General features: G+C 37.9%; 1 protein-coding gene across 1 annotated transcript in view; it reads left to right on the top strand.

The window, feature by feature from the left end:
- Window positions 1-15,566, top strand: part of LOC137070425 (astrotactin-2-like) — a 620,747-nt gene that overhangs the window by 502,991 nt on the left and 102,190 nt on the right. Inside the window, exons 14-16 of the mRNA XM_067437549.1 lie at window positions 7,174-7,298; window positions 11,615-11,719; window positions 13,469-13,648. Coding sequence (XP_067293650.1) covers window positions 7,174-7,298; window positions 11,615-11,719; window positions 13,469-13,648 — 410 coding nt within the window. The remainder of the gene's footprint in view (window positions 1-7,173; window positions 7,299-11,614; window positions 11,720-13,468; window positions 13,649-15,566) is intronic.

Consider the following 15,566-nt stretch of genomic DNA (forward strand, 5'->3'; position numbering starts at 1 on the left):
AAAATATTAGTTATTCATCTTTCTGAGATTGTCCCCATTTGTAAAACCAAATGTTTCAAGATGTAGGAAATCCAAAATTTAAGACAATAATTGCCATTATAACCAGTAGATGGCAGCAAAGGAGCACTTATAGGCTCATATTGGACATTCTCTGTAATATATATATATATATATATATATATTTCATATTTTGCTTTTGATTAAATATTAAACGTTATAAAATCAAAAACATTTTTTTTTTTTTTAAGTCAACGTTTAGGATTTTTTTTTTCCAGTCGGCTTAAATCATTGCGGAAGGTCTTAAGAGTGTTCTGTGCCTATGTTCAATTGTTCTGAACATAATCTTAACGTTTGATGTTGATGAATGATATAGAAATGTTTGGATGTCCTGCCCGACATTAATTACCACATGGACCAGCCGTGTTAACGGTCGGCCCATCACTGTCTGCATGACTTTGCCACTTCCTGTGGAGTTTGATATTGTTGTTTTCTGTGAGTAACAGACTAATTAAAAATGTGGTCAACTAGACCTCTTCTTGTCAACTAACGACTTGCTAATTACTCTAGAGTCGCAGGAAAATTAGCTGTAATGCCAAAGGCCTAAACATATAATTGTATGCTTTTAAGGACCCTCCAAAACTGAATTGGCCATTGGTAAAGCATCTACTATAATATGACTTGTGCTCTCATAATTGCTATATATCTATGCTATATTTGCAATATCATTTGCATCAGAATTTCTAGATCAGGTTTTTGAATGCCCATCAGTGGCGAGAGATGTTTTTTGCAGACGGATGATGTAGTTTTGATGATGTCTCTTCCAGCAGGTGATAACGGGTCATGCTAACCTGCAAAACCTTGACCCCTTGCATCGAGGCCGTGCTTCTCTGGAAGAGACATGTACTATTGATTGTAATAGATAAAAGATAAAAGACAGACAGCAGGAACAGCAGGTTCTGCCTTTCCTTTCAAAGCGACTGTTATGATTGAAACAAACAAACCGTGCTCACTTCAAAAGCGCCTCATACTGCTAGGCCAAGAACTCCGTGTGTCACTATAGAGATGCCCAATTTGGACAGTCAGGGGAAATAATGAAAGACAGATTCATTTGAACTCTGGTATTTTGTGTTTTCCTGGTCTGTCAGTAGAAAAATCCAGTCAGTTGTAGAACATTTGCTGGAATAATTTATGATCAAAAGTTGAACCAGGACACAATTTGGGGAGGGAAACATCATGCTTAGAATGAGGATCATAGATAACTTCATCCATGGGTTCACTGAGATTCAGATAAAACATTAAACAAAAGAAGCACAGTGGAGTGAACAAAACACAGGTGTCTTGAGAAAAGCTGAGGTTCTTTTAACTTCACAGTGGCTTGAAAAAGCAGAACTCATGTTCACATGGATGAAAAAAATACAGATGCAGGAACGCATCCTAAGACCATCCTAATTCTAATAGGAATAAAAGTGTCTGCGTAACATAAAGCCCATTACCTGAAGTAGGTCTCGATGGGTTGCTTTTGCATTTAAATATATTGTGAGGTGCGTGTTTATCGTGGCCGATTTTAGGAGCACAAGGGGGCCACGCAAAACTTTTGTAAGATAACTAAAATGTTATGAGAGCGAACACAAAAGCATTGAAATACCTTCTTTTTCATCACCATATACACTTCAATGCTGTATGTAAGCTTGTTTCTGCCAAGAATTATTTACATCTCACAATTCTTACTTTATAACTCACAATTGTGAGATAAAAAGTTGCAATTATCTTTTAAAGGGATCCCATGGTGTTGAGACTTGTATGGCTTAATATAACATAAATGATGTCTCTTACTGAATTATGTGGTAGAAAACCCATGAAAGATCTACGTTATTTTAAAAATCGATTTTATATTTGGACCATGGGCGGCGCCATTTTGTTTGCGTTCTAGGTTGATGACGTAGAGTGGTTGAACTCCTCAATCAGCTGGCGTTACCCGTTGCTATTTTTACCACAACGCAACTCGAAAATTGTTTCAGAGTTAAACAAAACAAATGAATTGCTTTGTAATTGAACTTAAAACACATTCAAACATACATGTGCACACAAACTCACCTACACAAGTCACAAACAGATCGGCGGGCGCGCACACACACACCTCTGACAGACTGCTCTGTCTCAATCGCATGCATCATCACCAAAACATCCTGCCTCTCTTCCTCACGTTACTTTATCCCATCGTCCTACCTAGATATTTCCCTCTGCTGGTCACATTAGGCATTATAGTTAATCTACTATCAACAGTCTATCTAGGGAACAGGATGTGTTGAACAGGATATCAACACAGGGAATAGATTGAGGGTTATGTATGCGCGCACGCAGTGCGTGCGTGTGTGTGTGTGTTCGCGCCGATCTGTTGGGGTGTGTGTGTGTTCGCGCCGATCTGTTGGGGGATGTGTGTGTGTGTGTGTGTGTGTGTGTGTGTGTGTGTGTGTTCGCGCCGATCTGTTGGGGTGTGTGTGAGTCTGTGTGAGAGAGAGAGTTTGTGTGCACATGTATGTTTGAGTGCGTGAAGTCGGACAGCTGTTTGTAAATCGGCTTACACTCGTTATTGCAGTGGAACGTGAGACTGAATGACTGCACTCGAACATGTCCACTATGGTGTCGGACAACACTACAAATGTCCGTCCCTTCAAATAATGCCCTATTTAAGGGTATAGGGTCGATTTCAGATTCAGCCCCTGTCGTGGAGACTGAGCAGCCCAACATCTCGATTGAGACAGAGCCTGTCGTGTGCGCGCCCGCCGATCTGTTTGTGACTTATGTAGGTGAGTTTGTGTGCACATGTATGTTTGAGTGTGTTTTAAGTATAATTACAAAGGAATTCATTGGTTTTGTTTAACTCTGAAACAATTTTCGAGTTGCGTTGTGGTAAAAATAGCTACGGGTAACGCCAGCTGATTGAGGAGTTCAACCACTCTACGTCATCAACCTAGAACGCAAACAAAATGGCGCCGCCCATGTTCCAAATATAAAATCAATTTTTAAAATAACGTAGATCTTTCATGGGTTTTCTACTACATAATTCAGTAAGGGACATCATTTATGTTATATTAAGCCATACAAGTCTCAACACCATGGGATCCCTTTAAAATGTTTTATTCTGTGGCAAAAATAAGCTTCCATAATTCTGTGATTATTCTGGTTGCTGTTAAAATGTCTGACAAACTCATCCATATTTAAAGACCATCTGTGGTGAAAAAGCTTTTAATGTTGGGATGTCTATGTGGTGTTTTTAATATACTTTCAGGCAAACCATGTGCAAATTCATAAGTCAACACCTAAGTATATTTGCTAAGTATTTTATTTTTTACGCTGCAGTGAACTAACGAAAAAAAAAAAAAATCACCAGTGTTTCTGACATCACAAACATGGGTGTTTTTCTGGGTTTATCATTAACTTAGCATATCATTAATAAAAGAGGGGAGTCTCAAGAGAAACCAGGTAATATACCCGGTATATTTTCTGTTGACATTAAGCATTATAGCAGGGGATGAGGCATATGATGTACATCACAATGTTATGAACTATATGCCTTTCTCCACTGACATTCTACGTTCAAAGCATTTTTCAAGGATGCTTATTTTTAGAAGGCAGACTGAGTTGGCGAATGAGACCATGGTTTGTGTAACATTAGCAGTCAAGCAAAAGGCTAAGCATATTCAAAAGCGATACATAAAACGCATTACCAATCTGACAAATCAACTTGTAGATGAGCCTTTATAATTCACTCTTTTACTTCTTCTGAATCAGTTTCTGGTTCAAGCATTTATTCTGAATTAAGCCTGTATTTCCACTTTTGTGCGGCATTTACTAATGTAAAGTTAACCGAATAGATCTCTGAGCAAGCGCAAGTGAGTGGAGGCGGGGCTTGTTTGCATATTCTCTGGGCTCATTTGCATATAATTTGCAGTTCTTAGAATACTAAATAAAGCAAGGGTGTAGAATCACATGTTATGGTTCACATTAATTAGCTTCATAGGAAAACACATTTAAAAATGCCATTTTGGTGAACAAATATGTATTTTAAGGGATAACATCACTGACTACAGGGAGACTTTAAAGGGGGGGTGAAACACTCAGTTTCAGTCAATCTCATGTCAATCTTGAGTACCTATAGAGTAGTATTGCATCCTTCATATCTCCGAAAAGTCTTTAGTTTTATTATATTTATAAAAGAAATATAGGCTGTACCGAGTCTTTCCAGAAAAAACTGAGTGCCTGGAGGCGTATCGAGCGGGCGGAGCTAAAGAATGACGAGCGCACAAAGCGGTGACGTCCTCAAGCGTGGAGAAGCCCTTGCTATCGATCAGATTCAGCTAATACGTGTTCCAGAATCAGATCCGAAGGCTGAAATAAATTGAACAGGAGAAACAGCAGCAGCAGGACGTCCGTCTCTGTGGTATGGACTGTATTTAGTGGCCTGTCAACATTTGTGTGTGTTTACTCGCAGTTTATGAGGACATGATTCGGTTTATGGACTATTGTATGCGACTAAACCTTACCAGTAGCAAGCAAAACGGTTTTGCCCGTCAGACTAGTGTAACGTTATACAGAGAACAACAATGGAGTAACGTTAGCGCATTTGAATGACGAAGCACGCTTTGTGAGAACGTCCCCTAGGTTTATGTTTGGGTGGTTTTACAATAAACAAACTGACACCTGTATTAGTCAGCTAAACAAATGTATTTAAACACACACCATAGATCGCATGCTCCATTGATAAATTAACTAACGTTATACATGATCGTGTCGTTTACTGATGTTTACTCACGCGACGATAGCCAACAGCACAGACATTTGAAGCAGTTTTACTCACCGGCTGCTTCCAAAGCAGGACCGAACCTTTATCGCTGGGACCGCTCCGTCAAAAACACACTTCTTTGGTATGATTTGGTGAAGTCCTGTGACAGCAGTGACCGTGGAGATCTGCGATGTTGTGAAGCTTCCCGTCATTTCTGCGTTCAAATCGGTTCAAATGCAGCGCTGCCTTCCCGGAATGCTGTCCTGAAGCGCTGAAGTCGCTTCAACCTCCCGCAAAAAAATTGTGATTATATGAAACTGGTGAGAGGCTTCGGCTTCTGCTTCGTCCCGTCTTTTAGTTTGTCTGTGTGTTGAGTTCTTCAATCTGCAGCGGCGTCGAGCAAACACACGTCAGAAGCAGAGGTGTGTGCATAAATCAGAGCCTCATTGGTCTGTCACCGCTCGTCAGTGTCAAAGTATTTGAGAAAACCAATCAAATCAGAGTAGACAGGCTTTATGTTCACACAGAAACTGCTGAGGCTGACTGCAATTTTTTGCAGAGCAACTCGACGTCAAGTGAGAGAAATGTTGTTTTCTATGTCCGCAGGTTGAAGCGACTATTATGTGATATATAGACCCATGAGTGCGAATATTAGCAGGCAACCTTGCCAAAATAACACACATTTTACCCCCCGGAGAACCCCCCGAGAAGCTATTGTTTAGGGCTAGTAGTTGGCGGGTTTTGTTGGAAAAACTTGGCAAACCTGTCTGCATGCGCGCTGAAATCAGGCTGGAATAAACAATCTTTGCCGGTTTTGTAAAAAAATAGAATAATTTAATGATACACAGAGTACTTACCCAACATGATCATCATTTCTGAGAGAAATTGTGAAGGTGAATGCAGATACAAACAAGCTCTCCGTTTAGGATTTGAAAAAATATAACCCAAGCCCCTTTGATGACGTGATGATTACGTTACTGTTGATCATCTGTCCGTCATCGTCTAAAGCCCGCCCTGATGATCTCATTGGTCCGAACAGTTTCTGTTCGGGGATAATTACTCCTCTATGGAGCGAGGCCAGACCGAACTGCCTGTCCTAAAAAATGTGTGGGCGGGGCTATGTTCGGCTGGCATCCAGGCTAACGTTACTGGGTACATTAATGCATGTATACTACAAAATGGCCATTCATTAAAAAAAAATATATTAGCTTTATACTTAATAATTAACAGACAATATCATATGGGTATGCATGTTAGTAAGCTACTAGTTAATAGCGCAATTTGGAACCTAATTAAAGTGTGACCATTTTTTCCATAGGCTACCCTCACTTGGGACTAAGCCCCTCTAAAATGAAAATCCTAGAAACGCCCACTGCTGTGACTTATTCAGGCACTAAGCTTTTCACTAAGTTTTGTTTCTGCAAGCATATCCAAATGGTTTTGGTGTTATTGGTTTGTCTGTGTTTTGACCTTGCCTCCCTTTTGGGGATGATCTCTCCTGTTTTGTATTTTTGCCTTGGACTGATTTGTTTGTTCTCTGACCCCTGTCTGGATTACTCAGTGGATTTATGTGTGTTTTAGACTGACCCTTCATGCTCTGAACTCTGCCTGTTTGAGTCTGTTTGCTGCTTGGATTGATTCTTTGTGTTGTGGCCATTGCTTGTCTACTGTTTTGTTTGATTATTTTTCCTGGTTCTATTTCCCTGTGCTTCAAACACTATATTGCCAAAGGTATTGGGATACCCCTCTGAATCATTAAATTCAGGTGTTCAACCACTTCCATGGCCAAATGTGTATATAATCATACACCTAAGCACGAGGATGCTTCTACACACATTAGTGAAAGAATGGGTCGCTCTCAGGAGCTCAGTGAACTCAAGCGTGGTACCGTGATAGGTTGCCACCTGTACAATAAGTCCGTTCCTGACATTTCCTCACTACTAAATATTCCACGCTCAACTGTTAGTGGGATTATAACAAAGTGGAAGCGACTGGGAACAACAGCAACTCAGCCACAAAATGATAGGCCACGTAAAATCACAAAGTGGGGTCAGCGCATGCTGAGGATCACAGTGCGCAGAAGTCACCAACTTTCTGCAGAGTCAATAGCTCCAGACTGCCAAACTTATATATAGTGGATAAGGCTTAAATACTCTATTAGAGCGATTGTATTAAAGTTTTGACCCCCTCAATGAAAACATGTGGGATATTTCATCTTTATTTTTAGGAAAACCATAAGACATATCAGTTAGAAAAGATATAGCAACCCAAGTTAGAAGAGTCTGAAGGTCTGACCCGAGTTTGGTTTGTCAAGCCAACATAAACTCACCAGCAACACATATGTCTAATATCTGTCTGATGTTTAACGCTGATTTATGTTTGGATTTCAGGGATAATAACTTCATCAAGGATTTCCCGCAGCTGGCCGACGGGTTAATGGTGATTCCTCTGCCGGTGGAGGAGCAGTGTCGAGGAGTTCTGTCAGAGCCTCTGCCAAACCTGCAACTGCTCTCAGGTGAATCGTACACATACACCTGTGAAACATCAACTCGTTTAGCTCGGCCTCTGAGGGATTAGTGCTTTAAAGGCACATCCTATTTACACTTTCACAGACATTTCCCAGAGGTCCACTTATAATGTTACAAGCTAAGCTAGTTTTATAAACAGCCTTTGAGATACAATTATTAAGAGAATATGTCTGTGACTCCTTGTGATTAAATTAGGCCTCATACACAGTCGGCATCAAGATAGACAGTGAAAACAAACAAGACTGGATGTGATTAATAATATAGTTTTAAAATGGCTCATTCGAGTCATGGATTCTGGATTGCTTTCATTTTTACCACACTGATTTGCAGAAGAGAATTGAAGTCACTGCAAGAGAGAGGAGAAGATATTCTGATAATATAATATGCAAGATAACGAGACACATGAATTTAAAACAATATGTGCACCAAGGCCGGGGGTGTTATTGGGTAATTAAATAATAGGATGAATTTCATAAAAATTTGGAGTAGTTTGCATCACTGGACATTACCGTCAGCTGCTGAATATTTCAAGTCGTCAGATATTAAATGTTTAGATGTATACTTGCCCCAAACTCTTTTACTGCTAAAATGAAAGCATCGCATTGTAATTCACACTCATCTTCTGTGAACTGTAAGCCACGCCTTCTTTGATTTGATTGGCCAGCTCAGTCATTCTGACAGTGATGAGCGCTGTTAGACAACTGTGGTAGACCAGCCTACAAAATGTAACCTTTAAAAGTATTTTGTCATCCTACAACAAACAGAGTGTATAATATCCATACTCTCCTTTATATCAAGTATTGGGGCGGACAATTTAGTCATTTCTAATTATTGGAGGGGACTATGGTAATAATCCCTATATGTTAGTTACGGGCCTGATGTGCACATATAAATTATAATAACTGCAATATTCCATAAAACAATAAGAATATACCATTTTGATTTCATGGCGACTTTAAAAAACATGGATGGCGTGATGAATCATAATGAAACACAAGTTTCATGGTGAGTCTCCAGAGTGGCGTCTTTGGAAATCTGGTGATATTGTGTGGGAGACTTTTTAGCTTCTGCTTCACTGCAAAACGTCATTTGATGCTTTTGAGTACTGGAGAATACTGCAGAATTGCTTGCTTCCCACTAATGAAAAGTAGTTATCTAAATAGCATAAGACAACACTCAAGACGATGCTCCTGCCCAAATTGCAAACCCAACCAATATATTATTAAAAATAAATATTCAACATATTGGGAACATTTAGTCTCACATTAAAATCAAGTGAACTGGGAGACATTTCAACTACCCATGAACAGTTTGAAGCCATTAACTTTGAGTAGAACGACACTGACTCTTTTAATTGCAAAAAGCTGTCTGCAAGTTTGGGAAGGCTATTCTATGCTAAGTCATCTGCAGTATTTGTGTGATTCTTGCTAATTTCCTGACCATTGATTTAAGATTAAATTGGTAAAGACCAATAAATATTTATCAAAAATATCAAAAAATCAATTACAATTATGGAATTGTATACTTGTCATAAAATAACTTTAAAAACAGACTTTAAAAAGACTTTAAAAGCATGGATGTGACCAGGATTAGTTTTGTTCTTTTTCTACCTTATTCTCTTCACCATTGTTAAAAAACAAGAATATTCCTGTTTTTCCTGATAAATCCCCTTTAAAATGGAACATGGCATGAGGAACTGCCAGTAATCGTGGCATCAGCTTGTGGACGGCTGCTCTCTGTCTCAATGACTATGAGAGAGAGAAACCAGTAGTGCAGAAACCTTTCATTCCCCCCTCATATCACTTTTATCAAAGCTGTCTTTTCATTTATTTATTTTCACTCCAGTTCTTTCTAATGTGGACTCCACATAGATATGGGCTCCAATGACTACGGCTAATTTAATAACAGCTTGTCTTTTCCAGGGCTGAGAGTGGAGAGTTGTTAATGCTGATTACGGCTCTCACAGTTTTTGCTGCAGCACTTCAAATGAGATTTAAACCATTATTGCATTTGTCAGCGTGTGAAGATAGAAGCGCTGATGCGATGGTTTGAGGATGCTGCTGTCTTCTCACACCATACAAATAGGATAAGTGGAATAATAGTTAGTTAGCCTCAGACGTCACACCCACGGACCGTTGGCTGAACGTCTGATGCACATGTCACACTTAGCTGGAAACACTTCAAGAGCTTCAGAGTCATCATCTGATTGGTTGAACTATACAGGATGTCTGCGAGACGAGTGTGTTGAGTTCTTTAATGGTCTGCCTGGAAACAAATGCCATGACGACAAATCCCCTCATTGAAGAAGAACACTGTCGAGTTTACAACCGTGACCATGAGCGCTTACCTGGATCAACTAAACTCAACTCAACTCAACTTTTATTTCTAAAGTACTTTAAAAACCATTAGAATGGACCAAAGTGCTGTCCATGAGTATCAAACAACATCAAAAGATACGACAATGTTACAATAACACACACACACACAAACACACACACACACACACAAATACAAAACCAAGGTATCACACATGACACCAAAAATCAAACACATAATCATAATCACATAATCACTCACAGTTTCCAACCCAATCAGACGCCAAAAGCTTGATGAAATAAATAAGTCTTCAAGTCCTTTTTAAAAGTGTCCAAACTTTGCAAGGATTTCAGAGATAGCGGCAACTCATTCCAAAGTGCCGGGGCCGCGACGAGAAGGCGCGATCTCCACTACGCCTCAGACGAGATCGAGGGACGGTTAAGAGCATGTTCTGGGAAGAACGTAACGGACGTTGAGGCTGGTGTGGGATTAACATGTCCTTTATGTACGCTGGGGCTCTATCATGTAGTGCTTAAAAAAAAAAACATTAACACCTTGTATTGTATTCTAAATTTGACAGGTAGCCAGTGAAGGGTTATCAATACAGGTGTTATGTGATCTCGTTTTCTATTATTTGTTAAAAATCTCGCTGCAGCATTTTGCTCGTACTGAAGACGAGTAACAAGTGATTCACTTATGCCCAGGTAAAGAGCATTACAATATTCTAAGCGGGTTGAAATAAAGGCTTGCAGAACAATCTCCAAATCCTTGTAAGATAAGATTTTAATCGATTTTAATCGTGGGAACATAATTCAAATGTTTACGTGCTTTTATTTTAATTTGCTTGAGCGGTGATTAATTATATTGCTCTTGTAAATACTTGCCAGCATTTTAAAGAAATACAAGTCTAGAAATGCATTCAAATAACAGTAAAGCAAACTTATGGTGCTCTTCAGTGGTCAAAATTATTATAAACCAATGAATTTTGAAGTGATATATATTCTTGAAAACTCAGTGATGTGGATTCGGACAGCTATTACATCACAACACGACCTTGGTGTTTGTCAAAAGCAGTAGGTAACTCGGCCAGGAGACGGGCCGCAATAAAATAACTGACTAGCCCCTGTAAATGATTGCAATATCTTCAGACCCCACGAGGAACAATTACTGTCCGAATAGGGCTTCAGCAAACTCCTTCACCACTAACGGAGCAAGCTGGAAAATCAAACTTTTCCCGAATTCCCCCTGTTGGGGATGAGGGCCACAACATCAGGGCCACCAACATACCCCAGCAAAGATTGTTATTGCTCTGGCTTTAACTTCTGGATTATCGGCAGTGGTGCCTCAACGGACTAAATGGTTTCGTTCCCACCTTTCTCCGCCGCCAACATCATCTTTCTTAGCCACTCCCTCTGTTCGCTGATTGAACCGGTAAAAATTAGTTTGGAGAAAACAACGTGTAACAGTGTTGGATCCGTGCGTCAGGTCTTAAAATGACAGCAACCTAATAATCCTGCTGCCGTCTGTGTCATCAATGTTAAATGGCTCTTCCAAGTTTTATAATAGGAGTGAATGGTACCTTTGATTTTGAAGCCTAAAAAAGTACATCTATCCATCATATGTAATCCATGTGACCCCAGGGGTTTAAAAAAATTCTGAAGTGTAGTGATACATGTTTGTAAGAGAAAATCCATATTTATAAATTTATAAACTATAACCAGTGGCTTTATGTAACAGCCATACAGGTAACCCTAACGTAAGCTAACCCTTCAACCAAAGAACAGAATACAATCATTCACTGTCTTGACTAGATAACTAATAAGGAAATTATTATATGTTATTTGTAGCGGCTATGATCGGTTCAGCACGCTTGTGATTCACGGATTAATTACTTTGTTTCTTGTGGAAAACGGTTCCTGTCTAAAATGTAGATTTTTAAGTTGCAGAAGTGGGACATTAATCATCACCATATATGTTTGTGTTTTAGGAGATGCCCAGTTCAGTGAAGCCACGGGGTATCCCATGATGCAACAGTGGAGAGTGCGGAGTAACCTGTATAGAGTGAAGCTTAGTGCCATCACCTTGTCCACAGGTAACATGAAAAAGACAAACAACAAACTCATCCATATGCTTTCTTTATGTGTGTGTTCAGTGTGTTTACACTTAAAAGCAAAAATGACATCAAAGCGGGGCCAGTTCTAGGCATGGGCAGGGCTGGACAGGGTTCCAAACTTCTGCCTTGCCCACCTAATCAGAATTAAGGAGCAGATTGTGTTAATGTGTTTTTATGATTTGTGCATTGATTAAAAACAAATCTGAGGTGGGTTCTGCGTTGAAAGGTTTGATGAATTGCTGTAGAATGAGCCAAACAATCATACAAATATCACCAGAAATTTGCAGTATTTTTCCTTTATTAACTGAAAGTAACGGCGCGGCGTGTTACATGCTCACACGCTGTGAATCACACGAAAACAGGCAGACATATTTGCATGCTATTGAGGTGTGAACGTGGAATATGTATCTTATAAATATGAATATACAGCTTTGATTAGATATTTGATTCCTGCCAAGTTAAATAGCTTAAAAAAACCTTGCTCATTTAAGAACGTCTCGGTTACGTATGTAACCCTCGTTCACTGAATAATTAAAACAAGTCTAAATGGGTAAATCTGCTACAGATATTTTAGATTCTTCATTTTCTTTTTTGACATACTCCAGTTATAGTTCAAATACACTACACATGCTTCTTGTGTGCATTTTGAGCGCTTTTTGTGTGATATTATATTTATTTTGTCCTTTAAAAGTGCGCTTTCACTTTAATTGAGCGTTCACACCGCAAGCGTCCGCTCACGCTTGCAGTGTGAACCGGTCGTAATGGTAACCACAAAATTACAGAAACTTCTCAATAACTGAACATTACACACTAACATAATAACATGTTTCCCTTTACTGAAAAACACATAAAATAACACTTTAATCCATACATTTTCTCTCCTAGCGCAGTCCCTTGCAAAGCATGCTGGGAACTACAGATCCACTGCTCATTAGTTATGTCAACACAAATATTTCATGTAGTTTGAATGCAAATTAATTAAGTAAACTTCAGTTTTAAATATATTAGGCTGCCTGAACACAAACATATCTAATTTTGACACAACTTAATTTAATCTAGTAGAGTAAACATAATTTAAATGTATCTTATCTATGAAGGGCCTGAATATATATATATATATATATATATATATATATATATATATATATATATATATATATATATATATATATATATATATATATATATATCTATATATATATATATATATATATATATCTATATATATATATATATATATATCTATATATATATATATATATATATATATATATATATATATATATATTATTATTATTATTATTATTATTATTTTTTTTTTTTTTATACTACATGCCAACCTATATTACTAACGCAAACCCTAAGTCTACTAAAACTCTTCTAAAAAATGAGAGTTAGTTATGTCAAAACCCAACTTGTAGGTGCAAATGATGCTTGTAATCATTTAGGTGACGCACCAGAGCTCAACAGTCAGGTTACAGAAATCAAAATCCCATTCACAAAGTAAAAGTGCCCACACCCGCTCTTGTGTTAAAAATGAATGGGAAAATACTTCTGGAACCAGGCTGCTGAAAAAAGGTGACAGGCACAATATCACTGACAGATTAGGGAGAACGCAGGAAGAAGTTACACTGACCTCTTAAAAGGTCTGGTGAATGTTTGACAATCATAAATCAGAGATTTGCTCAACATTCATTGTTTCTGTATGTGTGGTGGTGCTTTGGTCAGATTTCTCAAAGGTGCTGAAATCCCTGACGGCAGACAGCACTCGGGACGAGTTGCTTGCGTTCATTGAGCAGTACGGCAGTCACTACATCTCTGAGGCGCTGTACGGTTCTGAACTCACCTGCAACATCTACTTCCCCAGCAAGAAGTCCCAGCAACAGCTCTGGCTCCAGTACCAGAAAGGTAAGACAGAGGCGAGGGGTGGAAGAGAAGGGAAAGAGGGGTACTCCTTACAGACAAATAAAACGAAATAAACAAGCTTTCATTTCATTTAATAGGGTGTATGCATTTACACTCCAGGCTAGTGTCACACCAACCATTTGTAAATGCTTACTTAACCTGGAACATACACAAAAAAATGCTGTTTTTCTTAACCCAAATTTGGTGAAAAATTGACAAAGCCAACCAATAATGTTTTTTGTTTGTTTTTTTTGTAAAGGTTTGTCCATATTTGACCCAAATTGGTGTTAAAACCGATTTTCTTTAGAGTGTAAAGGCCACAGAGGCATAGTAAATATTAGTTAAGTGTGTATCCAGCTATGTGAACAACCCAAACAACCCAGTTTGAAGATGTTTTCAAGCCAGTGGCTGGGTAAATATAGGACAGAACACATGATGGGTTACATTTACTCAGCAAATTGGGTTGTTTTTAACCCAATTTAATTTTACTACAATACTTCTTCTCTCTTTTTTTACATACATGAATTAATGTTTCAGGATCTGAGTAACACAAAAAACTACCCAAACACTCGGTTCTTACGTCTGAAAATAAAATGTTAAAGGAACTGTATGCACGCTCTAAAAAATGCTGGGTTAAAAACAACCCAAGTTGGGTTGAAAATGCACTAACCCAACAATTGAGTTGTTTTAACCCAATGGTTGAGTTGTTTTAACCCAGTGGTTGAGTTGTTTTAACCCAGTGGTTGGGTTAAATGTTGCTTAAGACAACCCAATTGCTGGGTAAGAACAACTCAACCATTGGGTTAAAACAACCCAATTGTTGGGTTGGTGCATTTTCCACCCAACTTGGGTTGTTTTTAACCCAGCATTTTTTAGAGTGTAAGAAATGTATTTCAATTAATCATAAAATGTTCCTGATATGTGACTAGACATTAAGAAATCATGTTAATTTCAAGTACTTATATCACTGAGATCAGTAGTCTGGCCAGGATATTGTCATTTAAAAGCTGTTGTTGCAGCCCTCAACTGATGTGGATCATTTGGCCTGAAGTTCCATATTTGACCCAAATTTAGGTTGAAACGACCCAGCATTTTTTAGAGTGTATGTTGTAAACTCTTTGCAAAGTAAGCTCTTTTAAAATGTAAATGACTGTAAATATCAGCATTATCATATATGTCTGAAGGATTGAACTCTGTTGGGTAAAACAAGTTTATTGATGCAATTCAGTCAGTCTGATGTTTTATTCCAACCAGTACTCCTGGAGGCCTACATTATGTATAATCGACTCGCATTTCAACTAATGGTGCAATTAAACAAATATTTTGTAGTATTTGTATTTGTATATTTTTGAGCGTCCTCAGAGGTTGGAGATTTAGCAGCTCCATGTATTAGCTCATTTTAATTTTGATAAACAATAATAAAAAAAATGACATGGATACCTAAAAAAAAAAAAAAAAAAAAATAATAATAATAATAATTTAAGATAAGATTTTCAGCTTAGGATCATTTTTTTCAGAGCTAGTGACAATTGAGTCTACATTCGATGTAAAACCCAACCTCAAAATTGTCCTTTATCTTGCTTTTATATATATATATATATATATATATATATATATATATATATAAATATAAATTGTTATTATAAGTCCTGTGATTTTACAGAGGATACGTGGGTTGGAGAAAGGGTAGATAATATTGAATATAATCTTTAGCAAATCTTAAACTGAATATATACATTTTTTCATACTGTACATTATAACATTATACAAATTAGTTTACATAGTACAAATTGTAATATCAGCTTATTGGTATAGATTTGTAATCTTCTTCTGCAATGATTAAGTTGGCACATTTTTACTATTTAGTTACAGTATATGACCTCCAAAAAAAAAAAAAAAAAAAAGTTTCAGTACAACATAA

Source organism: Pseudorasbora parva, chromosome 3 (assembly GCF_024679245.1).
Source record: "Pseudorasbora parva isolate DD20220531a chromosome 3, ASM2467924v1, whole genome shotgun sequence".
Classification (NCBI taxonomy): Eukaryota; Metazoa; Chordata; class Actinopteri; order Cypriniformes; family Gobionidae; genus Pseudorasbora; species Pseudorasbora parva.